Consider the following 26,204-nt stretch of genomic DNA (forward strand, 5'->3'; position numbering starts at 1 on the left):
TTTACGTCTAACTCACCTAAGTTATTTCATTTAATCATTCTCTAAATGTGCTTCCAACTAGACTGCAAGCCAACTTAGGGCAGGGACTTCTTTGTATCTCCTGCAGCATTGTGCTGAGCACCTAGTTGATGTTCAATGAATACATGTCATTGATTTACTTATTTACTAGAAAATAATTTTTTTCCTAGGCTACTGTCACTATCTGAAGGGAGTTATCATGATCCCCTGTGAAAACAAAGCAGAGTCAGAAAGCCAGTCACCAGCCCTATGACAAACACATCCCCCAACTCAAGGCTCAATGGAGACAAAGGCTGTCTCTATATAGAACCTCTCTGTCCTGGTGGGGGAGCAGTTCTGGCCCAGGAATGATGGAGGGAGGTCAGATCTGTTTCCAAGGTGATGTGAAGCACAACTGAGTCTCCCCAACAGACCCACCTTCAATTCATTTTGGAGAGCCAGCTCCTTCAGATTTTCATCCTTTCCCTCATTCAATGAATGGAAGTTTCTCTGCACAAAGAGAGAGATGTGCTTCATGGGTCCCACCCTCACTCTTGTGAAGGAAAAGATGCAGATAAAGGAAAGACTTTATCGTTAAAATCAGAAACAAATCAGAAGCCTAAGTATTTGGGCTCAGATTGATACAAAGAAGGAGAATTCAAGGAATTTTTTCTGGAGGGCCCCATTCCCCATATCTGCCCACATACAGACAAGGGCCATTCAGGAAAATGCCCTTTGGACAGCAGAGAGGACACAGTGAGAGGGTGCCCACCCCATCTGAAACTACACAGGTAATCAGAGTAATCACCATCCTATCTCTGGCCTCTGCTCTACAAGCATCACCTGACTGAGAACACAATGCAGCAGGGCTCAGATACCCTGCAGAAGAGAAGGGGCTCTGGAGGACAGAAAAGTCCTGACTGCCCACATACCAGCTCAAAGCTCAGCAGCATGGCTTTCAGTCTTCCAATCTCTTCCCTGAGTTCTCTGATCAACTTCACGTTTGCATCCTGAAACACAGAGAACTCGGTCACCACTAATTGATATCAGGCCCCGAATGGCTGTGAGATGCTACTCGCAATTAGCCTGGAAGAAGCGGATTACTCCTTTGGAGTAACTTCTAGGGCAGTTTTTTCAAAGTGTGGTCCCAGGATCAGCAGCAACTTCACCTAAGAACTTGTGAGAAATGCAAATTCTGTGGACCACCTCCACTCCCGCAATGCCCCAACACCTATTAATCAGAAACTCTTGAGGGCTGGACCTACCTGTGATCTAACAAACCCTCCAGGTGATTCTGATACACACTAAAGTTTGAGAATCACTGCCTAGAGCAGGAGGTCAGGTAGGTAATATAATACAAATGCCAGAGCATGTAAGGTGCTAATCTTCCTGTATTGAGTGTGACTAAACTTAGTACCTGACAAATTACATTGCCCTTTATTTTTTTTTAAGTCTTTATTGAATTTGTTACAGTATTGCTTCTGTTTTCTGTTTTGGTTTTTCAGCAGCAAGGCATGTGGGATCTTAGCTCCCCGACCAGGGATCGAACCCACACCCATGCATTGGAAGGCGAAGTCTTAAGCACTGGACCACAGGGAAGTCCTTACACTGCCCTTTAAAACAGTCCATAAATGGGCTGTATGTGGGCCACCCATTTGTGATCCCTGCCCTGGAACTTTTCACCGAAACTGCAAAGTAGATGAGGAACTTTTGGAATATTCTCATTATTAATTCAGCTTTCAAGACTAAAGGATTCCTCATATGCAACTTTTACCCAAAACAGAGACGGCACTGCAATTTGCATATGAAAAAAGGCACAGAGCAACATAAACTTGGAATAAAGGCAGTAAACACAGACACTTTTAAATGATCTTTCCTCGAGTGGCAACAGTGTACAAGGGCTCTTAAGACCAATGGGCCTTAGATAAACATCTAAAATAAATTATTCAAAAAAGACAACTGAATGAAGCCAGTTGAGATATGAGAGACCGGTATGACACTGAAAGAAAGAATTTCACTCCCTCGGCATTTGGAGAACAAGTCTGGCAGCTGGGGTGAGTACAAAGAGAAGGAAATCAAATGAGAGGAAAAAAGGAGAACTTGGAGTAAACTGCTGTACCAGACCAGGACTTCAAATGAAGGTCTCACCTCATTTACCCGTGGCTTGTTGATGATGTTTTTGGCGTTGGATGCATATCTCAACGTGCTCATGGTCTCACTGTAGCTAGTGTGTGCAGGAGACACGGCTGGGGTAGAAGGAGAAGGTTAAAACACACGCCAAGCCTTTCCAACCCAGCCCATGACCACTGGCCTTGCTGCCGTCGCCCAGGCTGTCTGAGACCCTTGATGAAATGGGCGGCAGTGGCAGAGCACCAGTCTCAACACAGAACCAGCTCCGGCAGCCTACTCACTGGCAACCATGATGGTTCTGGAGTTGCCTCCGAGGCTGTCCTTCAGCAGCCAGGTCAACACAGAGTCCCGGTAGGGGATGTAAGACTGCCTCTGGGAAGGTCCTGCTCCACTGCTGGTCCTGGAAGGAGAGCTAGGGATCCCACTGTCACTACCATCGCTCACTGTGCTGCCAAGGCTCTGGCAGCTGTTGAATACCTGAGAGTTCTGGGCTTAAAAGACAAAAAATAATAAAAGTGGAAGAAAAAAAAGGAATTACGAAACAAATGCATTAAAACAAAGCAATGGTTGGAGAAGGTAGACTTAGCATCACACTTCCTAATCCCTTTCTGCATATGACTGGATGCTTTAAGTGTCGGCCCTGAATTAGACTCTGGACTCAAGAGATGGAATATTTAAGCCAAACAATTTTGTAGTCTCCCTTCTTTTTGGAATGAGAGTGGTAGGATGATGGTCACATTGTGTTCAAAAACTACAAATATCAATTTTTCATGCCCAAAGCCAGAAGGTAAACTTTATCAGAAAGAACCTTTTTAGTATCTACTCCATTTTGACAAAATGAAAACATATTGAGTTATTTTTCAAAGTCTCCCCTCCCACTCTGATAATCCAGGCTACCGTCAAAATACCTAAGGTGGAGATGACAATCCCCAGAGTCACAAGAGACTTGTTGATATTGGCTCCTTCAGTAATCCGGTCCTTACAGTAACTGGGATCTGCTCTTTCACTAAAACACAGTGGATGAAAAGAGAAACGAAAGTGAACAAGAAGACACTATCCTTATAATGCTGTTGAAAAACACTATCCATTATGTTGCATTTTGTGTAAAAGATCCACATAATAAATTCCTTAGAATTCAGTTCCAGAAAAAAATCTTACCATCATGTAACAAACTGGCATTCTTCTGCTTCTCAGGCAATAAAAATCAAACAATTCATTACATTTGGCTGCCAGAGCATTTTGAGTTAATACTTATTCACAGTAATGATACCAACATAGTTTTCTGGTATATACAATTCCCCTTTTGTTTTAATTTCACATATTAATGGCTTTATGCTGTGTCATTAATGGTTTCAAATTCCTTATTTAAGTAAATGTGAAATATTAAAAATTCACACTTCCAGTTGGCTGATACAATTTCTCCAGAAAGCACTTAAGCTTTTAAGGGAGTGGTGTACCATATTAATTATTTAGCAGTTTTAAAATAAGAAAATACGCCTTATTTCATGTTACACTTTTTTCTGACCACATTATTCCTGAAAGTTTCTTCTTTCTGGATATGTAAATGAGTACAATTCATATTTCCTTTTAATACTTAAAAGGCAGTATCTTCTCCCCAATGCCACAGTATTTTTTAAAGCTTTTTTTTTTTTTTTTTTTTTAAGAAATGTGTAGAACTGAATAAAATCAATATTAGGTCAAAGGAAAAAAGCACGCTAACTCAGTCCCCTCTACTTAGAGCACTGGTTTTCAATCTTGGCTATACACTGCCAGCACTCCCTCTGACTCCACTAATAATCTGATTTATTTGATCTGAGTTTCAACCTAGGCATTGGGAGCTCTAAAAGGTCCAGGTGATTTTAATGGGCAGCTAAGATTGAGAACCCCTAACATAAAATTTTTTAGCCCTCGGAAAACTACAGTTTCTTAACCTAGCATTCAAACAATTTGTTTCTTCTGTAATTTTCTCAGGATGACTGAAATGTGTAAAAGGTGGGGAAAAGTTTATTCCCCGTAAAATGAGCAAGAACAAGGTCATTGTCAGGGGAGTAATTCCACTTGGCTTTGAGATCCTAATTACCTGCCTGCTAGGTCCACAAGGTTGATCTTGCTAGCAATTTCAGTGGGGAGGTGGTTCTCCGGGATTGCCTAAAGGGAGAAAAGATATTTAAAGCTTGTCACTTGGAACAATATGTTGTTTTTTTCCCATGACACCCTCCTAACCAAGGTGATATTCGGATTTTTAGCCCACTCACTCAAGAAATCTGTATTCTAATGTGTTCTGAACCAGATGAGCTCTCAATATCTGACAATCAGTAAGCCCTGAGTCCTGCCATCATTAAAAATGTGAGCAAAACTTCCTTAGGGTAGGTGGGCAACCCCCCACAAAGTCTCCTTAGCACGGTTTACCGGGTAAATGCTCAACTCTTCTCCAGGAGGCTCTGACCCAACAGTAGAGATCCATAGCAGGTTTGGAGGGGTGGATGATGGGGCTTTGTCTCTTGTTAACCTGAGTCACAGCCTGTTAACTTGCTGGGCAGGACTCTGCCTCTCTCTGTTCTATCCAGAGGCATCCAGCCCTCAAGAGCAAAACAATCTTTCCTTTTTTTAAAACAATTCAATAGGGGGTTTTTGTTGTTGCTTCATTTTAATGTTGTGCATCCATCACTAAAATCCAGTTTTAAAATATTTCCAATAACTCCCCAAATTCCGAGTCTGTTTGCAATCAATCTCCATTGCCGTCTCCAGCCCTAGGTCACCACTCAATTTTCTATCTCTATAGATTTGTCTTCTCAGGATATTTCACACAGATGAGTCATACAATATCTGGCTTCTTTCACTGTGCGTAATTATTTTGAGATTCATCTAGGTTGAGGCATGTGTCAAAAGTTCAATTTTATTGCTGAGTAGTATTCCAGTCTATGAATGTACCATGGTTTATCTATTCACCTCTTTTTTTTTTTTTTTTTTTTTTTTTTGTGGTATGCAGGCCTCTCACTGTTGTGGCCTCTCCGGTTGCGGAGCACAGGCTCCGGATGCACAGGCTCAGAGGCCATGGCTCACAGGCCCAGCCACTCCGCAGCATGTGAGATCTTCCCGGAACGGGGCACGAACCCGCGTCCCCTGCATCGGCAGGTGGACCCTCAACCACTGTGTCACCAGGGAAGCCCTCTATTCAACTCTTGATGGACATTTGGGTTGTTTCCAGCTTTGAGCAATTACAAATAAAGCTGCTATGAATATCTGTGTACAAGTCTTTGTATGGACATATGACTTCTTTTCTCTTGGGAAAATACCTAGTGCAATGGCTGAATCATATGGTAGGTATATGTTTAATTTTAAAGAAACTATTAAATTCTTTTTCAAAGTTGTTGTACCAGTAGTATAGTGTATGAGAACTCCAGCTCCTACAATCTTGCCAATATTTAGTATAATAATTCTTTTTAATTTTAGCTATTTTAAAAGTTGAGTAGTGATAGTTCATTTGGTGTTAACTTGCATTCCTCTAATAATTAATGATGTTTGCATCTTTTTAAGTGCTTAATTGCCATCTGTATATTTTCTCTAGTTAAGTATCAGTTCAAAATTTCTAACCATTTTTTTGAGTTGTTTTATTATTGAGTTTAGAGAGTTCTGTATATATTCTGGATACAAGTCTTTTATCCGACATATGTTTTACAAATAAATTCTCCCTGTGGCTTTTCTTTTTATTCTCTTAATAGTGTCTTTTGAAGAGCAGTAGTTTTAAATTTTGACCAATTCCAAATTTCAATTTGTTCTTTTGTTCAATTTGTGTTTTTAGTGCCATATCTAAAAAAACTTTGCCTAATCCAAGGTCACAAATGTTCTCCCATGTTATTTTCTATGAGTTTAATTGTTTTAGGTTTCACATTAGTGCCTACAACCCAGTTTGAGTTAATTTTTGAATAAAGTGTACACTAAAGACTTTCAACAAATTTGGCAATTGTTTTTGGCCATTATTTTTCAATTTTTTCTTATGCCTATTTTCTCTTCTTTCTTTCTGGGATTCCCATTACACTTATGTTGACACACCTGATGTCCCACAGGTCTGTGCAGCTCTGTTCATTTTCCTTCAGTTACTCTTCTTCAAATTGGATGATTTCTATTTGTCTATCTTCAACTTCACTAATTCTTCTGCCATCTCAAATCAGCGCTTGAGTCCCATTAGTGATTTTTTCATTTCTGTTATTGTACATTTCCAGAATTCCCCCTTTTACAATAATTTCTATCATTTTAGTGAAATTCCCTAGAGTCATTATCATCATGTTTTCCTTTAATTCTTTAAAACATGGTTTCCTTCAGCTCTTGGAACATATTTATATTAGTTGCTTGGAAGTCTTTGTATGCTGAATCCAACATGTGGAGCCCTTACAGTTGCTTTTTTTTTTTTAATTAATTTATTTATTTTTGGCTGCTTTGGATCTTTGCTGCTGCACGCAGGCTTTCTCTAGTTGTAGTAAGCAGGGACTACTCCTCATTGTGGTGCGCAGGCTTCTCATTGCAGTGGCTTCTCTTGTTGCGGAGCACGGGCTCTAGGCAGGCGGGCTTCAGTAGTTGTGGCACACAGGCTCAGTAGTTGTGGCTCACGGACTCTAGAGTGCAGGCTCAGTAGTTGTGGCACATGGGCTTAGTTGTTCTGTGGCATGTAGGATCTTCCCAGACCAGGGCTCGAACCCATGTCCCCTGCATTAGCAGGCGGATTCTTAACCACTGAGCCACCAGGGAAGTCCCTACTTTTTAATTTTAATGTTTATTTTCATTTTAAATGCCCAGACTGATCATATAGATATTAAAGTACTTTGAAATGTTAAAAGTAAAATGTAGGTCAAAGATATTTTGATTAGTCTTTATGAAATGCCTCTACACTTTCTGAGTATGTAGCTTAGTAGACTGTGTGTAGGTCCTACTTATAATGTTAGGTCATATCAGAGGACCTATAAAGGGAAAGGCAGGAAGAAAGAAAAAGAAATAGGAAGACAGGAAATCAGTCAAAAGGGACAATGAAAGGAAGAAATCTAAGAAAATATAAGTGGTAACCAACCTGCGTATAGTAGATAGTGAAGATGGCATGGGATCTGCTGCTGGCCTCATGAACATGGGTTGCTGCTGTGATTCTGTGTATATAAGGGAAGAAAATTAGGACAAGGATTGTTTATGCATGGTGATCTTTAAGGATCCATGGGGAACACAAGAGATGTTAGTGCTGAGGTTCACAAGTGAGGATCATGAAACACACGTTATTTAGTCTGTTATTGTTAGGAGAGTGGCCCCAAGAGGGCAGGAGCAGTGGTCTAGGTCCTGATATCTGAGAATAAAAGCGAGTGTAGCTTCATATTAAACCACAATTAGAACTTTTTTTAAGCAATAGAAGTTAAAAATCAGAGTTGAAAGCGTGATACTAAAGAGTCATCAACCTGTAAGAATATCCCTAAAACAGACCCATTTAAATAAGACAAATGGATGTAGAGAGCTTGCTGGAGAAGAAGGCTCAAAGACAGAGAAAGTAAGTCATGATTAAACACAGAATATTAATCTTATAGTGCCAGAAAGGGCTAAAATGAGATCTTGAATTACATGAACATCATGCTTAAGCCAGGTAGAATTCATAGGCTCCCTGAAAGATTCATTCCAATCTTGACCCTTAAAGTCAAAGGAGTCTTCCCTTCATCTAAATCTAAGTCAATCTTGCCTCAGTTTAAGACCAACTCATTGACTTCTGTTCTCAGAGGAGTTACAGAATTGAAGAAAAGAGTCAAAACCTAGAGGCTGATTTATTCAAGGATAAGAAGGACAAGGTGAGGCCTGACACTTAAAGATCAAGGAGCTCAGGGTACCCTGAAGACATGAAGCAAGTGTCTCCAGAATAGTTCCATGAAAGCCAAGGAATAGAATGTGAAATTTAAATTTCTTCCTTTATGTTCAATTAACTCAGACGTGTTATTAATAGGGTACGTAGAAGACTCTAAATTCCCCCAATTTTTTTTCAGGTAAAAAAGGCTATTTGGGGGGTGTAAAATAACATTCTGGGTATTTCATAGTAACTAAAAATAGAGTATTATCACAATTTACAATAGGTTTCAGGAGAGTCAATAGTATTTCATAGCAGATTCAAAACAGTCTTTTTTTGAGTAACCTTTACAGTACGCAAAACTAGAAGAAAAATGGTTTTCTGAAACATTTTAAACTATATATAAACTATATTCAAGTATATCACCTCTATCAAGGAGAGGACAGTGCAGGCAAGAATCTGTTCTTTGATGAAAAACAGCAGAAGTCGTGTATTATAAGACAAAGCATAGAGTAATATTCTGGGCTTACTGCCTAATATTATTATACCCAAAACAAACTCCAGCTTCACCACTAGTGAGAAGAGCACTAAATCTCAGCCACTGCCCCCTACACTGGGTACACTTCTGTTCTGAGAAAGGCCTGCTGATTGTGGATGTGGGGAGCTGCAGAGAGAATATACACTGTGAAGGGGGATGAGAACACAGGAAATAAGAATGAGACTGAAAGAATGACAAGGACAAACAAACCTGTTACCTGTTTGCTATTCCCTCCTCCAAGAGCTGAATTACTTGCTTATAGCTGGTAACTACGTGTTGAGATAAACCTATCCAATTTGCAAGGAGGAAAAAAGAAATTAAAATTTTTTGGCAAAGTTTAACCTTTTCCTGTAGGTAATTAAATTTATCATCCTATTTCATATCAGTTGACAGACAAGAATGAGGGAACAACTTAATTCAGATAATAAATTAAGTCAACAAATATTTATTGGAAGCCTACTGTCAGGCATTGTGACAGTCTCTCTGGGAACATAGGTCTCTGCCCACACAGACATTATAGTCTAGAATTCATGTAGCGGTTATGCTAACAACAATGAAAAGAATAGCAATAACAATTCCTTACAATTTTGCTATATAGGTTATAAGAAAAGTTCTCATAAATTACCTCATTTGGCCCTCACAAAATTCCTGAGGCAGACAAGGGCTACGTGCCCCACAAAATGGCGGACTCGGTTTGACATACAAACCATACAGTACACATGTCCTTATCCTCCCACAGTTTACAATCATGAGAAATTTTATGATACAAAATAATATGGCCAAGTGCCACAGGACTAGAAAGATAATAAATGCTGAGGAGATCAGAGGAGTGGTCAGGGAAAGCTCCATGGAGGAAGTGAGACTTGAATTTAGCCACTGGAGAATGGGCAGGCTTTAGATAGGTAAAGAGAGCTTAAGGGCATGAAAGTAAATCTTTATGGCTGGTTCCCCACCAAGTCAAAAAAGGCCTTCACAACTGTGCTAGAGAATCTCTGTATTAGAGATTCAGGAACCAAAGTAAATTTATGGGCTCATAGCCGAATACATTTACACTAAAAATTAGCAAAGTAACTTGAACACTGACTGGATTTTTTTACATTAAGGAATTATTACTATTATTTAGATGTGATAATAGTTTTGGGTATGATTTTTAAAAAAGATATTCCTTATCTTTTAGGGCTACATACTAAAATATTTATAGATGAATTGTTGTGACATCTGGAATTTGCCTCAGAATAATATAGAATGTGGACAGGAATGTGGACAGGGCAGAATTTGCCAAGGGTTATTGGGTTACTGTGAACATGGGGGTACATTATACTAGTCTATTTTTGTTCAAAATTCTCTATAATAAAAAGAATTTTAAAAATTTAACCAAGGATAGGGACTTTCCTGGTGGTTCAGTGGGTAAGATTCTGTACGCGTTTGATCCTTGGTCAGGGAACTAGATCCCACATGCATACCGCAACCAAGAGTTCGTATGCCGCAACTAAGAAGTCTGCGTGTCACAACTAAGAAGTCCACATGCCGCAACTAAAAGATCCTGCATGCCTCAACAAAGATCCTGTGTGCTGCAACTAAGACCCGGCGCAGCCAAAAAAAAATAAAAATAAAAAAATAACCAAGGATAGAGACCTTCTGCTTTCTGTAATGGCAAATTACATAATATAAACCAACCCTTCTGCTAAAGACTATTAGAAACAGCTGGACAAAATATAAAAGATATCAGTGTGAAGGCACAGAGGGATGATGAGACAGTGAAAAATTTCCAGGCTATATACTGGGGGAGGATGGAAGTCCAGAGAGATAAGGCCGGCATTTGGGGACGCTTCTCCTCTGAGAGCATTTGCCAAACCTTGAGGAGAAGTGGCTGACAGCAGTTCTCTTGACAAACTCACAGGTCTAGGGAGACACAGACTGCAGTCCACAGCCCACCTGGAGTGGGCCCTATGGTACCCCACCTCTTTGGGTTGGAAACCCAAAGGGTTAAAACACAGGAATAAGGTTGAATTAGAAGTAAATAGCCTCTGAAGAGATTACAGCTCAGCTTTGAACATTCTCAGTCCTTAAATTGGACTGATGTGATTCTGAATACTAATGTGTGCAGGAACCTGGCACAAATAAATAAAAGTCTTCTGTACTGGCAGATATCACTGTTCTAGACTTACAAATGACTTCTATAAGCAATTTAGCAAATACTGTCTGGCACAAAATTATAACAAACCAGACACATAAGTAGACCTGACAACATAAATGAAAACCAGCAAAAATAATAGGGAATAGAAAGAGACCTAAGAAAGATCCCGATACTGGAGTTACAGTAACTTTAAAGTAACTGTGCTTACTATTTTCAAGGGGCTAAAGACAAGATTATAAAATCTCAGAGAAAATTGGAAACTATAATAAAAAGATCAAATGTAGATTTGGGAAGTAAGAACTACTGTAAGTGAAAAAAAGAACTCAGTATCTAAGTTTAACAGCAGGTTAGACATAGCTTAAAAAACAATTAGTGAGGGCTTCCCTGGTGGTGAAGTGGTTAAGAACCTGCCTGCCAACGCAGGGGACACAGGCTCGAGCCCTGGTCCGGGAAGATCCCACATGCCGTGGAGCAACTAAGCCCATGTGCCACAACTACTGAGCCTGCGCTCTAGAGCCTGCGAGCCAGAACTACTGAGCCCACGTGCCACAACTACTGAAGCCTGCACACTTAGAGCCCGTGCTCCGCAACAAGAGAAGCCACTGCAACAAGAAGCCCACACACTGCAACCAAGAGTAGCACCCGCTCGCTGCAACTAGAGAAAGCCCATGCGCAGCAACAAACACCCAATGCAGCCAAAAATAAATAAATAAAATAAATAAATTTATAAAAAAGTAAAAAAAACAATTAGTGAACAGGAACATATGTCAGAAACATACAACCAAAATAAAGCACAGAGAGCCAAAAGATACAAAGCATTATATAAGAGAGGGTAAGATCATAAAGTATATATAACACACCTGTAATTGGAGCTCCAAAAGGAGAGAGTGGGGTAAAAGCAATGTTAGAAGTAATGGCTTAGAAATGTCTGCAAAAAAAGATATAAAACCACAGATTCAGGAAGCCTGACACAATTAAAAAAAAAAAATCTATCCCTCGGCACTTCATGCTAAACCGTTAAAAGCCAAAGACAAAGAGAAAAACCTTAAAGGAATTATTAAGATAACATCTCAACAGAAACAATGGAAGGCAGAAGTCAGTGGAATAATTTTTAATTGCTGAAAGAAAATAACCACCAACTTAAAATTCTACACTTAGTGAACTTCTCCTTTAAGAATAAACAAGAAATAAAGTTATTTTCAATCAACTGAAAACCAAGACAATTTGTAAACAGCAGACCCACACTAGAGGAAATACTAAAGATTATTTTTTAGCTGAAGGAAAATACCAGACAGAAGGTAGGAGATTTAAAAAAAAGTTTAGACCACAATATTAGACTTTGATAAGTCAATGACCCATGCTGTAAGCTCTACAATGACTACTAAAATAATAAGACAATGTGTAAACAGTAAGCTAAAAGAGGAGAAATATGGGATAATTTTAAAAATTAACCAACTCAAAAATCATGAAAGTAGAGAAAAAGGAACATAAAACAATGTAAAGAGAAAACACAATGTAACAGAATTAAACCCAAATAAAATTAATAATTATATTAATAAACAGACCAAAATATGCTTGAAGTATGCTCAAATTACAAGACCAAAATTGTGATGCTAGATAAAACAAAGCAAAAGCCAAATATTTTATTTAAAAAAAAAAAACACATCTAAAACATATGGCTATAGAAAGGGAGAAAGTATAAAAAAGATTAAAATGCCAACACTAACCAAAAGAAAGCTACAGTAGTTATAGTAATTCCTGACAAAGTATAGAGTAGATGTCACGGCAAAGCATTATCAGAGATAAAGAGGGATCCTTCAAAACAATAGAAGCATTCATCAAGAAGATTTAATAATTCTAATTTTGTATGCACATAATAATAAAGTCTCAAAATATATAAAACAAAAATTGCTGGGATTAAAAGGAGAAAAAGACATTCATAGTCATAACAGGAAATTTTAACTAGCCTTTCTTATTATCTCATAAAACAAGCAAAAAAAAAATCAATAGGGTTATAGAAGATTTAAGCAACGCAAATAACAAACTTGACAAATAGTATTATATAAATGCTATACCCAACTACTGCATAATTATTTTTAAGAACACATGGAAAATTTACAAAACTTAGCCATATGCTAGGCCACAAACCAAATTGTTATACATATATATATTTTAAATGAAATCAGAGAGTGTTCTTTGAATGCCATTCTATTAAACGAGATACCTATAATAAAATAGAACTATAAAATCTCCAAATATTTGAAAATTAAGAAATGCAATTCTAAATAACCCATGGGTCAAAAAAGAAATCATTATGAAAATTACATACAATTTTAAACTAAACAATGATAAAAATACTACACATTAAAATGTGTGCAGTGCAGCTAAAGTTATATTTACAGAAAAATTTATAGCTGTAAATAAATATATTAGGAAAGAAAAAAGGATGAAAATCGACAAGCTAAGCATCTACTTACAAAGGTTAAAAAATCAGCAAATTAGACTCAAGGAAAGGATGAATAAAATAACAAAAATATGAACAAAAATTAATAAATACAAAATAAACTTACAGTAGAGGGAAGCCACAAAACCAAAAGTTGATTTTTTGAAAAGACAAATAAAATTAATAAGTCCTTAAATTGAACAAGAAAAAAGAGACAAGGGATAGATAACCAGTTAGGAATGAAAAAAGAGATCCTACATTGAAAGAGTCATCTTACACATAAAGCGTAAGAGGATATTACTCTTTATGCAGATACATGTCTTACATTTAGAGGAAGTGGATATTTTAGAAAAATACAATTTACCAAAATTTGGTGCAATAAAAAATAGAATATTTGAAAGAAATCAAATCTATAATCTTAAACCTTCTCATCAAAAAATCCTCCAGACTCAGAAGGCTTTGCCAGCAAATTCCACCAAATATTTAAGGAGGAATAACCCCAATCTTACAAGAAGTCTTTCAGAAAATAGAAAGAGGCAGCATCTCTCAACTCATTTTAGGAAACAAACATAACCTTTACACTTAACCCTGATGAAGGAAAATGGAGAATCAGAGAAGGATAAAGAAGAGAAGAGGAGGAGGAAGAAAAACAGGACAAGGAAGATGATGATTAGAGGAGAATTTCACTCTTGAACATACATGCAACAACTCCCAACAAAACACTGGAAATCCAAATTCCGCAATATATACAAAGGAAAATATATCACAGGTAACTTGGGTCTATGCTAGGAATGCAAGACTGCTATAGCATTCAAAAATCAGTGTAATTCACCTTATTAACAGGAGAAAGGACACAAATCATACAATATAGACAAAAAAAAAAAATACAATATAGACAAGCATATATAAAGCAAATATTAAAAAAAAATTCAGGGACTTCCCTGGTGGTCCAGTGGTTAAGAATCCGCCTTCCAATGCAGGGGATGGGGGTTCAATCCCTGGTCAGGGAACTAAGATCCCACATGCCGCGGGGCAACTAAGTCTGTATGCTGCAACTACTGAGCCCACGTGCCACAACTAGAGAGCCTGCATGCTGCAACTACAGAGCCCACATGCCACAGCTACAGAGCCCACGTGCTCTGGAGCCCACGTGCCACAACTAGAGAGAAGCCCATGTACCACAACAAAGAGCCCAGCTGCTGCAACGGAAGATCCTGCATGCCACAACTAAGACCTGACGCAGCCAAAATAAATAAATAAGTATTTTTTAAAAATTCAATAGCTGTTTATGTTTTTTAAAAAAATTCCTAGAACCCCTTCCATTTCCATTTCGTGAACAATTTAGTCCTAAAGTCCTTACGTGGAGCAGAGCAAGGCAGGCAACCACGTCAGGGTGAAGAGCCTGAGAAGAATAAGGAGGGCGTCCCCGCAGAGGGGAGGCCTGGCGTGAGAGTGGGGTGAGGAGGGGACGACACGGGTGGCAGCCCAGCACAGAAAGTCAGAGCCTGGCGGGCTGAGCAGAGCGTCCCCACGGAGGCAGCCCAGTGCAGGGCATGGGAGCCCGGGGAAGGTGAGCAGGCTACCCATGTGTGGGGGCAGCCTGCCGTGAGAAGTCAGAGGCCCAACAAGGAGAGAAAGGCATCCCCACAGAGGGATTGGCAGCGGAACAAGATTTCTAAGTTGGTGTGAGGAGGTGGCCCAGCAAAAGAATACCAAGACCAAGAGGGGTATGGAAGGTACCTGCACAGCGAGGGGTGGGGAAAGGCAGCCCTGCACGGAGGGCTAGAATGCAGGCATGGTGAGCATGGCTTCCTGTGGTGAGAGGCACAGCCAGGTGAGGCGGGCATCCACATAAGAGAGAGGACAGCAATGACGAGACTAATTACACATGGGGGTGGAGGGACCGATCAAAGAAGCATTTCCACCTTTGGATAAAGGAATTACAAATCTGGAAAGGGAGAAATCCAGAATGAACCCTGCTGTGTTGGACTGCAGTTGGAAGTACTGGTGTGAACATATATTAGCTCCGTCCACTCAGAAGGACTAGGAGTTGCAGCATCTCAAAAGCAATGAGCATACCTAGCACTTAGATCTTGGCTTCCAAAAACTTTTCTCCAATAAAAAGGACCAGATTACATACAGAATGGATAAACAACAAGGTCCTACTGTCTAGCACAGGGAACTATATTCAATATCCTGAGATAAACCAAAATGGAAAAGAATATTAAAAAAAGAATGTATATATATGTATAGCTGAAGCACTTTGCTGTACAGCAGAAATTAACACAACATTGTAAATCAACTATACTACAAATAAAAAAAAAAAAAAAGAAGAACCAGGGCTCCTGGGAGAAAAGGCTGATTCAAAGACTGAGGCAGGGAAAGCAGATGAACCTCGAACATCTCCTGTCAGAAAGCAAGGAAGTGCTCAAAGAATGATGGTGATATGCCAAAATGTCACAGGAACACACCTGAAGTGGATTCCATTGGCTAAATCTGGAATAATTGGAGCATCAAAATAAAAAATAGTAGTAACAGAAGGCGACTCATTCAATAAAATAAGAAACCATGAGTCTATGCCAACATAAATTAATAAATAAACTGAAAGTCAGATGAGGATAGGACACACACATGGTTTCACAGGACCGCACCCACAAAAACCACTTGTTGATTACAAAAGGGAAACAGCAATTTCAGAGTGAAGAAGCCTGGCAGATATGACCTTAAGTGAGGAAATTAAAAATATAAGTAATGGGACATATCAAAACTGTGCACCACTTAATGGTATCAAGTTCATGACAGTCAAGAGAGACCAAGGAGCCTTCCAGACTGGAGAACACTAGAGAGACACCCTAACCAAAGGCAACCCTTAACTCTCAAATGGACAATTACTGGGACAATTAGTGAAACTTAAATGGGTTCTAAGGATCAGATGGTAGTAATGCATCAAAGTTAATTTCCTGATTTGGATGGTTGTGTTGTAACTATACAGGAGAACATTCTTGTTTGAAAGAAAAACACCCTAAAATAATCAGGGGGTAAGGGTCATTAGGTTGGCAATTTACTCTCAAATGGTTCAAGTAAAAAAGTTCTTTAGGGACTTCCCTGGTGGCACAGTGGTTAAGAATCCACCTGCCAATGCAGGGAACATGGGTTCGAACCCTGGTCGGGGAAGATCCCACATGCCGCGGAGCAACTAAGCCCATGCACCACAACTGCTGAGCCTGCGCTCGAGAGCCTGTGAGCCACAACTACTGAACCCTTGTGCCACAACTACTGAAGTGTGCACGCCTAGAGCACATGCTCCGCAACAAGAGAAGCCACCGCAGTGAGAAGCCCGTGCACCGCGACAAAGAGTAGCCCCCGCTCGCCGCAACTAGAGAAAGCCCGCGCACAGCAACGAAGACCCAATGCAGCCAAAAATTTTTTAAATGTAAAAATAAATAAATAAATAAATAAAAGTAAAAATAAAAAAATGTTATTTATACTATATTTGCAACTTTTTCAAAAGTTTGTTTCAAAATTAAAAAATAAAAACTCTTGGGCTTCCCTGGTGGCGCACTGGTTGAGAGTCCGCCTGCCGATGCAGGGGACACGGGTTCGTGCCCCGGTCCGGGAGGATCCCACATGCCACGGAGCAGCTGGGCCCGTGAGCCATGGCCGCTGGGCCTGCGTGTACGGAGCCTGTGCTCCGCAATGGGAGAGGCCACAACAGTGAGAGGCCCGCATACCACAAAAAACAAAACAGTACCACAAAAAAGAGAATTCCCTTAACCTGCTAAGGCAGTGCTTCTCAAAGGTGCTGCACAGACTGGAGCCAGTTCTCAGTTACTGATGTGCGATGAGACAGGTACAGAAACCTTTACAACAATATTACAAATTTTATATCTTTTGAATCTAATAAAGAAGAATTTAGGCTTATAACTAAGATGTCTTTTTCTTTTTTTTTCTAGTAATTCATCTTTATTTTATCAAAGCATTTGTTTGCCGTGGATTGGAAATTTTTTTAAAAACCGGTCCTTCCTCACAGATAGTTTGAGAAGTGTGTGATAAAGAGTATCTATTAACAACAAATGTTACTGCAAACACCATAGTAAAATGTTGAAGCTTTCCCCTGGGAACAAAACTAAATACTGTTACCACTCTTATTTCATATGGTACTAGAGGTCCTAGTCAGTGTAGAAAGGCAAGGAAAAAAAGATGTACAAATTAAAAAAACAAACACACAAAAATACTCCTGTTATGTGCAGAATGAGTATAAAGAAAATACAAAATAATTTTTTTCAGAGTCCCAACTACCCTCTTCCAACAACCTCCTGCTTTGTACCCATCCCTGTATATGAAGATAAAGACCAAAGCAAAAATATGATAGTGTCTTTGTCTCACTTAAATATCACTTTAGACCCTGTAACCATTGGACTTTTACGTGTGCTTTGGGCAGGGCCCTGTACATTTCAGATTTCAACTTAATCTGTCATCTAATTCATAAACTTTAATGAAAAGTAAGAGGCTACCCCTTTTCTTTTCTTGGATTTAGGCAGCTATCAAGTTCAGGCTTATAGTTCTAAACTGGAACTACAAGTTCTTTAAAGGCCTTGTATCTTTCATATTTCCCCATGGCAACCTGAATAGTATAGGCATCCAGCAAGTACTCAATAAATTCCTGTAGAATTGGTTTCAAAGCAGAAACCACTTTCTGCTTTGGAATCGTATTCACAGAATATATGAGCCAAAGATAGAGACAGATAGACAGACAGACTGGCAGGTAATATAAATACTAAATGAATAAAGAAAGCAAACATTTTTAAAAAATAAAAAGTTTGCTGTAATGCCATCAGAGGGTAGTAATGGGAATAAGTTCAGAGTGACTGTTTAGGGTCTCGGCTTCCAAGGCTGGCTCTATACTATGTGAGCTCATGGCTCCTTTACTAGGAAATAAGAGAAATGTCCACCTGTATTTGTAATGATTTGAGAAAGTCCAGACCAACTTTAAGAAACATGTAACCCAAAGGACCTAAGAGACTTTTTGCTGGTTTAGAATTATTTCTTACCAAGCATCCTTCCTCTCCACAAGGGTTCACTCATGAAGGTATCCAAAAGAGCCCTGAGATTTAAGTCTGATCCTGTTGCTGGGTATATGACCCAAGCTGTACCACCCTGTGTGAATTCTCAGGGTTTCAGGTACTATGCCAATCAAAGAACCTATGATCATAGGTCTCCTCCCTCCATGTACAGGATTTTGTCCCATTCTTCTCTTCCAGTCCTAGAAAAGGTTCCCAGTTCCAACCCTGCCCCAACCGGCTGTGCAACTTTGGGAACATCCCTTAACTTCTTCCAGACTTCATTTCATCTTCTGTGCAACGAAGACATCGGGACTACATCTGAGGTCTCCTCTAGTTACTCCCCCTACCCGCCCCCCACACCCAAAAAGCACATTAAGATAAAAATAAAATATGAGAAACTGTGGCACTACTGCATCCACTCATGGTCTGCCTTCAAATTACTGTTTTACACAGAAATATATATCCACAGAGTTTTACAGAGGAATCTCCAACTGGCTCCTAGCAAAGTAAACAGTATTTTCATCATTGCTTCCAGGTTGCCAATTACAATGGAACATTTGGGAAAAGACTCAGCAGAATCAGTGACTGGCACACCTACTGAGTCAGCCATTAGCCATGCCCTGATCAGAGAAGAGACCAGCTCTTGATCTTTCATGTCCCTCTCCTTGTCAAGATTTAAACAAGCTTCCCCCACAAAAGAACCCAACAGTTTCTACTTAATAGCAAGATTCAGCCTAATGGAATAAGACAGATGGAACCAAACACCAAGTATCAGTGCTTGATGAGGAAGCAGCAAGTAGACCCTGCTCCATGTCTGACATCTCCCCTTGTCCCTGACTATCGCCACCACTGGAACAGAAAGTGCCCCGAAAAGGAGACTGGATGACCTGGGAATCAGTCCCAGCCCTGCTGGACCTGGCACCACAGACCCAGCCCTATTCCATGTCACTTTCCCCCTCACTCCCCATGCTTTAGACACACTGGCCCCCTTGACACCACCAAGCCCTTCACTCAGGGCTCTAGCCCATGCCGCTCCCTCAACCTGAAACACTCTTCCTCTTGCTATGCCATTCTTCACACAACTGGCTCCTGTATCCACTCCAGGTTCAGCTTAAAATGTTACCTCCTCAGGGAAGCTTTCCTGACCACACTATGCAGATGGGTTGCCTACACCACCCAGTGTTCTTTGCCATCACTGTACCTATTTATCTTTTTATTAGCCCTTATTACAACTGTAAGTAGTGCTTGTTTTCTGACTCACCCCCACAATAGTATAACTTTGCCTGGGAGGGCAAGACTGCCTTTTCTACTTATTGGTACCTATTTGGCATCTAATACCAGTAGCTGGCACATAGTAAGTATTCATTATACGTTTGTTGAATGAATCAGCAACCGTCAGGAGAGCTTCCTAGGCTTCAGTTTAGTCTCAGACCTCCAGGACCACAGTGGCTCACCTTGTACATAGGGCCCCATCTCTGGGTGCTCCCTGACCCGCAGATTATAGGTCTTTTTTTGATCAGACTGTTTCAGCAGATCCCGCACTCGTTCATTATAGATTTCCAGGAAGCTAGAGACATGTAGAAAAAGGCATATAATTAGATCTTGAAAAAATGTGGGAAAAACACTAAGCCAAGAATCAGAAGGTCCTAGTTCTAGTTCTACCTCTGACAGTCTAAGACCTTGGTCACGCCAGGTTTCCCCCTTGAGTCTCGTTCTGCATGTGTACAATAGGGTTTTGAGCATTGGCTGTCATTACTCCACAGTTTCAGGTTTACAGTGTCAGTGCTGATTCAAGTTTAGCCTTCAAGAGGCTATTTCAGCCATGGGTTTAGGCTGCCACCAGCCTGTGCCTCGATCAGGCCCCCATAGCATAGAGTCTACAAGCATGTTTCTTGAAGTGGTTTTCAAATGTGATCTTTGAGCTCTATTATTCACTGAAGGCATCTCAAGGGCCATGCTGAGCAACATGGGAAGCTAAGTGAGAAGGGTCTGCTCCCCACCCCTAATTTAAGTAGCAGAATTCTCATTTTACCTGTCTTATACACTGGGATTCTGTTTAAGATATGCTGTCTTATTGGTATCTACTGGCATTTTATGCCTTTTTAAAATAATAACACAGCTACAATTCTTAATTAAAATCAGTAAATATTCTGTTAAATAAGAAAGCAGACTTCTCACAGAAAGGTCTTCCTCACTGGAACACAGATGCTTGCCTGTGGAGCCAGCAGTCAGAAAAAAAGGCTCCAGTTCAAAGCTGCTCTCTGCACACTCTTCTTATTAAATTTTTCTCCTTAATCTTCTCATATTTGGACACAGGAACTCCAGATATCTCTTAGAATAGTGGTTCCGGGGCTTCCCTGGTGGCGCAGTGGTTGAGAGTCCGCCTGCCGATGCAGAGGACGCGGGTTCGTGCCCCGGTCCGGGAGGATCCCACATGCCGCGGAGCGGCTGGGCCCATGAGCCATGGCCGCTGAGCCTGCGCGTCCGGAGCCTGTGCTCCGCAACGGGAGAGGCCACAGCAGTGAGAGGCCCGCGTACCACAAAAAAAAAAAAAAAAAAAAAAGAATAGTGGTTCCCAGATTTCATGGACAACAGAACACCTAACATATATGTATATGTTTATACACATAGAGGTTTACAAATTTTTACTTTATAAACTTAAAAAATGTAAAAATAGTGTTCACAATCATTTAATTTTAAAAACATATAGTTGGGCTTCCCTGGTGGCGCAGCGGTTAAGAATCCGCCTGCCAATACAGGGGACACGGGTTCAAGCCCTGGTCCGGGAAGATCCCACATGCCACGGAGCAACTACTGAGCCTGTGCTCTAGAGCCCGTGAGCCACAACTACTGAAGCCTGCGCACCTAGAGCCCGTGCTCCGCAACGAGAAGCCACCGCAATGAGAAGCTCGTGCACTGCAATGAAGAGTAGCCCCTGCTCGCTGCAACTAGAGAAAGACCGCACACAGCAACAAAGACCCAATGTAGCCAAAAATAAATAAGTAAATAAATAAATTTATAAAAAACAAAACAGAAAAACCCCAGACAGTTATTCTTTTTAGGGTAATGAAAATGTTATGTAATTAGATAGTGATGATGGTTGAACAACCTTGTAAATATAAAAAAAAAATCATTGAAATATATTCTTTAAAAGTGTGAATTTTATGGTATGTGAATTATGTCTCATGTTTTTTTTTGTTTTGTTTTTGCGGTACGCGGGCCTTTGACCGCTGTGGCCTCTCCCGTTGCGGAGCACAGGCTCCGGACGCGCAGGCCCAGCGGCCATGGCCCACGGGCCCAGCCGCTCTGCGGCACGCAGGACCCTCCTGGACCGGGGCACGAATCCGCGTGCCCCGCATCGGCAGGCGGACTCTCAACCACTGCGCCACCAGGAAAGCCCTGTCTCATGTTTTTAAACAATGACATTGAACACCAAAAACAAAAGCAAAAAGGAATACAGAGAATTAAGGGCAATTGGTAACCTTCCGCCAACATTTACAGTTCAGACTGGTTAAAACGTCACGTTGGGGTGACGTTCTATTCCTAGCACTAGTCTAGGAACTAGAGTTTGGGAACTACTGACCTGGAGAACAACCCAGGAGGGGCTGGAACAGAAATCCCAAAAGCTAGTATGAAACTGTACAGAAAATAAAGGAAAGGAAGCCAGCTAGCCAGGGGAAGCTGGTCCACAGGAGACGCCAGCTTGTTAAGCCTTAGGATAGGAACTAAGTTTCCTACAACCTAAAACCTAAGTAAGTTTTTCATCTTGTACTGCAAGATATTTCTGCTGTGGCTTTTCTCCATTCCTCTGGGAGACTATGGAAGTGGAGAGGACAGCTCTGGAGTGGAAACAGAAACACTTCAGGCCGCAGAGACAGACAGGTTCTTACCTTACTTTTATTCTGCAGGAGGAAGGCAGTGGGGCACAGTTTTCCTCCCTGACAAAGAGACCCTGCACAAACCAGAGGATTGGAGTTTCACTGAAGGGAGTGTACAAAGAAGACCTACTTTGAGGGGATCCAATCAAAAGAGAGTCTATACCTCACATATCCGTGGTGTCAGCCCAACAGAGGCCTGGAGAACAGAAGAGAAGAAAGCATTACTGTTCACTCACGGTGATGCTCTCCCCCCAACACCCAGGGCCCACCCTCAGCAGGGATGGGCTCCTTGTGCTAGCCTCTTCACTTCAGGCAGTTTCCCCGGCGGTATGTGGAAGACTCTATTTGCCAGTGCTGTCAGGAGACTCTCATGGGAGGAATGTACCAGATGAGAGGCAGATCACCGCCGTAAGAAGGAAGAGAGAAGAAGCTAGCAAACCCAGGTACATACTTTCATGCAGAGAAGGTTACATCCTTCTTGGATGAATTCACTTTACCATGGTGGTCCCTCCCAGAACCCTATCTCCTAACCCTGCACACACAGGAGGACTAGAGTACATGGATGTTCAAATCACACATTTAGAGAGAAGCGGCTTCTTTTTTCATCTTGGATCCAGTGCTAACTTATACTCAGGTTAAGCACTTTACATCCCTGGGTTATTGGGAATTTTCTTCTTTTAATTTAAAATCTATAAAATCAGGCTAAACATGGACGTAGTAAGCAATGATCTGGGCCCACGGCAGCAGGGATAATCTTTCAGGAGGAACAACGTCCTAGAGAATGTCCCTGTGTGGTGTTATTTGTCACCTGCCCTACCAGTTCATCTCACCAGGGTACTTCTAAGCCTAAAACAAAGAGGTATTCTTAAGGAACTCTACCCTCCCAATTTTCCATGATAAAAGAAGGCTCTCATAAGTCCTACACACTTTTGAAAGCTCCCATCCCAGTAGCTGGTTCTCCTGCTTCTTTCTGAACACTCAGATCGAACACACACATAGCCCCATATCCACATGGCCTTAGCCAGCACTTAACACTCAGTCTGGGACTTGTCTACACCAAAGGTGTTAAAAAGCTACAGGTGATGAACTTGGAAATGATATGAGAAACTCAGAAGGACTGACAAGGTCTGTGTCATCAAAGGGAATTGTAAAATTCTAAGATTCTTCAGGGTGTAATAAAGAGGGGCTAATTATCCAAAGTTTACCTTTCAATTAAAGTGCTGAGAAACATTCTTTTTTTTAACTTTTTATTTTATAAAAAGTTATATAGCTGATTAACAATATTGTGTGAGTTCCAGGTGTACAGCAGAGTGATTCAGTTATAGATATACATGTATCTATTCTTTTTCAAATTCTTTTCCCATTTAGGTTGTTACATAATACTGAGCAGAGTTCCCTGTGCTATACAGTAGGTCCTTGTTGGTTATCCATTTTAAATATAGCACTGTGTACATGTCAATCCCAAACTCCCTAACTATCCCTCACCCCACCCTTCCCCCGCTGGTAACCATAAATTTGTTCTCTAAGTCTGTGAGTCTGAAGAAACACATTCTTAATATAGAATAGGACCCGTTAAATCTTACTGAAGTTGACTGACTATGAAACTCACATCCTCTCTCAGTGGCAAGGACAATGCAAGATTCAGGCTTCCTGTGGCTTTAGGAAGATACTGCATTCCAATCCCAATACTCACTGGGGTGCCCAGCATGGTGTATGTCTTCCCAGAGCCTGTCTGCCCATAGGCAAAAAGGCATATGTTGTAGCCTTTGGCAGCTCCAGACAGTACTTCAGTCCCCAAATCCTGGAACACCTATAACAATAAAAATAGAGAGCATGTCACTCTGGTCCTTCTTCCCACAGCATTTTGTAAATTATTTTTTAACCTAAAATAATATAAAATGTTTCAAACATCCATGACTATAAATTCCCCACTGTTTTATGAGAATCAATTCAGTTTCAAAAAAAGATTGCTGACTGCCACCGCTTCTGAGCAGAAGATGGCTGTGCCTCCCACATATGCTGATCTTGGCAAATCTGCCAGGGATGTCTTCACCAAGGCCTATGGATTTGGCTTAATAAAACTTGATTTGAAAACAAAATCTGAGAATGGACTGGAATTTACAGGTTCAGCCAACACCGAGACCACCAAAGTGACGGGCAGTCTGGAAAGCAAGTACAGATGGACCAAATATGGTCTAACGTTTACGCAGAAATGGAACACTGACAACGCACGGAGATTACCGTGGAAGATCAGCTTGCATGTGGCCTGAAGCTGACCTTCGATTCATCCTTCTCACCAAACACTGGGGGAAAAAAAATGCTAAAATCAAGACAGGGTTCAAGTGGGAACATATCAACCTGGGTTGTGATGTCGATTTCAACATTGCCGGGCCTTCCATCCGGGGTGCTCTGGTGCTGCGTTATGAGGGCTGGCTGGCTGGCTACCAGGTGAATTTTGAGACCGCAAAGTCTTGAGTGACCCAGAGCAACTTTGCGGTTGGCTACAAGACGGATGAGTTCCAGCTTCACACTAATGTAAATGATGGGACAGAGTCTGGCAGCTCCATTTATCAGAAAGTGAACAAGTTGAAGACTGCTGTTAATCTGGCCTGGATAGCAGGAAACAGTAACACTCACTTCGGAATAACAGCAAAGTACCAGATCGACCCTGATGCCTGCTTCTTGGCTAAAGTGAATAGCTCCAGCCTGATAGGGTTACGATATACTCAGACCCTAAAGCCAGGTATCAAACTGACACTGTCAGTTCTGCTGGATGGCAAGAATGTCAACGCTGGTGGCCACAAGCTTGGTCTGGGACTGGAGTTTCAAGCATAAATGAATACTGTACAATCATTTAATTTTAAACTATTTTGCAGCATAGCTACCTTCAGAATTTAGCGTACCTTTTAATGTTGTATGTCTGGGATGAAAGTATCGCTAAATATCATGTTAGACTTCCAGGTTAAAGATGATTCAGCTTTAGGGTGTTACCCTTGCAGAGGTACAGAAGAAACCCAATTTCACAAAAGGTCCTTTCAGCTGTAGACTTGAGGGGGAGCTTGCTGGCCCCTCTAGAGATGTCAGGTTTCTTTTTTACCTAGAAATGGCTGCAAGTGGAAGTTGGTAATTTGCAGGCACTTTGTAATTTGTAAATTCATATTGAGTAAATGAATGAAATTGTGACTTCCTGAGAACTGAGCCTTAGTTTCCTACCCTGATTGAGGAGAGACTCTTTGATGGTGTATACAAACTCATCTGAAAGGGACTTTTTTAGGCAGGGACTTTTTCCACCGCAATCCATCACCTCTTTTACACCAAAAAGTAGTCTGCGGGGCGTGGTTGCTGTTTCTTTTGTGCCATTTTGGGGTGGAGAAGGCGGTTGTGATGAAGCCAATAATTCAGGACTTAATTGTGTTTTTTCTCATGTTGTGTTTTTTCGCCCTTGCACCAGAGTATGAAATAGCTTCTAAAGAGCTCCAGCTGCAAGCTGGGAAGTCTCTGTAACTGTAATCACATGGGGACAACACTCAGAATCTAAACTGAACTTCTGTTGTATTCTCGCCACTCAGTTTATTTTTTAGCAGTTTAATGGGTACGTTTTAGAGTCTTCCATTTTGTATGGAATTAGTTCCTCCCCTTCAAATGCTATAATTAACATCACTTAAAAATAAAACTTGAGGGCTTCCCTGGTGGCGCAGTGGTTGAGAGCCCGCCTACCGATGCAGGGGACACGTGTTCATGCCCCGGTCCGGGAGGATCCCACATGCCGCGGAGCGGCTGGGCCCGTGAGCCATGGCCGTTGGGCCTGCGCGTCTGGAGCCTGTGCTCCGCAGCGGGAGGGGCCACAGAAGTGAGAGGCCCGCGTACCGCAAAAGAAAAAAAAAAAACTTGAATAAAATATTGAAACCTTAAAAAAAAAAAGATTGCTAAGGAAAATTCATTCATTTAGTCAGTCAAATATTTTTCAAAGTGCTTACTATATGCCAGGCCCAAGGCTAGACATTAAAGACACAAAATTGATATATATGGTCCCTAACCTTAAGGCAAAAAGAGTCTGGGAGAAAGGCAAAGACACGCAAGCAAATTAGTAAAGAAAAACCATGTACATTAATTCTTTTTCCTTCCCATTACCAAAAAAAAAAAAAAAAAAAAAGTTTAATATGGTTAATCAGGTAAAGCTACAATGAAATACTGCCCAGTAACAATTCA

The 26,204-nt window shown here is 40.8% G+C and overlaps 1 protein-coding gene and 1 pseudogene across 5 annotated transcripts in view; one reads left to right on the plus strand and one right to left on the minus strand.

Annotated features, from left to right (window-relative positions):
- STARD9 (StAR related lipid transfer domain containing 9) overlaps positions 1-23,800 on the minus strand; it is a 67,041-nt gene extending 43,241 nt beyond the window's left edge. For 3 of the 5 annotated variants that reach the window (XM_032622157.1, XM_032622160.1, XM_032622161.1), the window contains exons 1-12: positions 23,689-23,800; positions 22,159-22,191; positions 22,008-22,069; positions 19,572-19,684; positions 8,692-8,761; positions 7,190-7,262; positions 4,208-4,275; positions 3,036-3,133; positions 2,409-2,618; positions 2,146-2,243; positions 930-1,007; positions 436-507 (exon numbers count right to left, since the gene is read on the minus strand). In XM_032622157.1, the coding sequence (XP_032478048.1) occupies positions 436-507; positions 930-1,007; positions 2,146-2,243; positions 2,409-2,618; positions 3,036-3,133; positions 4,208-4,275; positions 7,190-7,262; positions 8,692-8,761; positions 19,572-19,684; positions 22,008-22,069; positions 22,159-22,191; positions 23,689-23,703 (990 nt within the window). In that variant the 5' untranslated portion in view covers positions 23,704-23,800. Of the gene's footprint in view, positions 1-435; positions 508-929; positions 1,008-2,145; positions 2,244-2,408; positions 2,940-3,035; positions 3,134-4,207; positions 4,276-7,189; positions 7,263-8,691; positions 8,762-19,571; positions 19,685-22,007; positions 22,070-22,158; positions 22,192-23,688 lie in introns of those variants that run through there. The other 2 variants (XM_032622156.1, XM_032622158.1) reach the window with 2 other exon arrangements.
- A 175-nt stretch (positions 23,801-23,975) lies between these two features.
- On the plus strand, positions 23,976-24,830 carry LOC116748781 (annotated as a pseudogene).
- Positions 24,831-26,204: the final 1,374 nt, after the last annotated feature.

The sequence above is a fragment of the Phocoena sinus genome, chromosome 2 (assembly GCF_008692025.1).
Source record: "Phocoena sinus isolate mPhoSin1 chromosome 2, mPhoSin1.pri, whole genome shotgun sequence".
NCBI lineage: Eukaryota > Metazoa > Chordata > Mammalia > Artiodactyla > Phocoenidae > Phocoena > Phocoena sinus.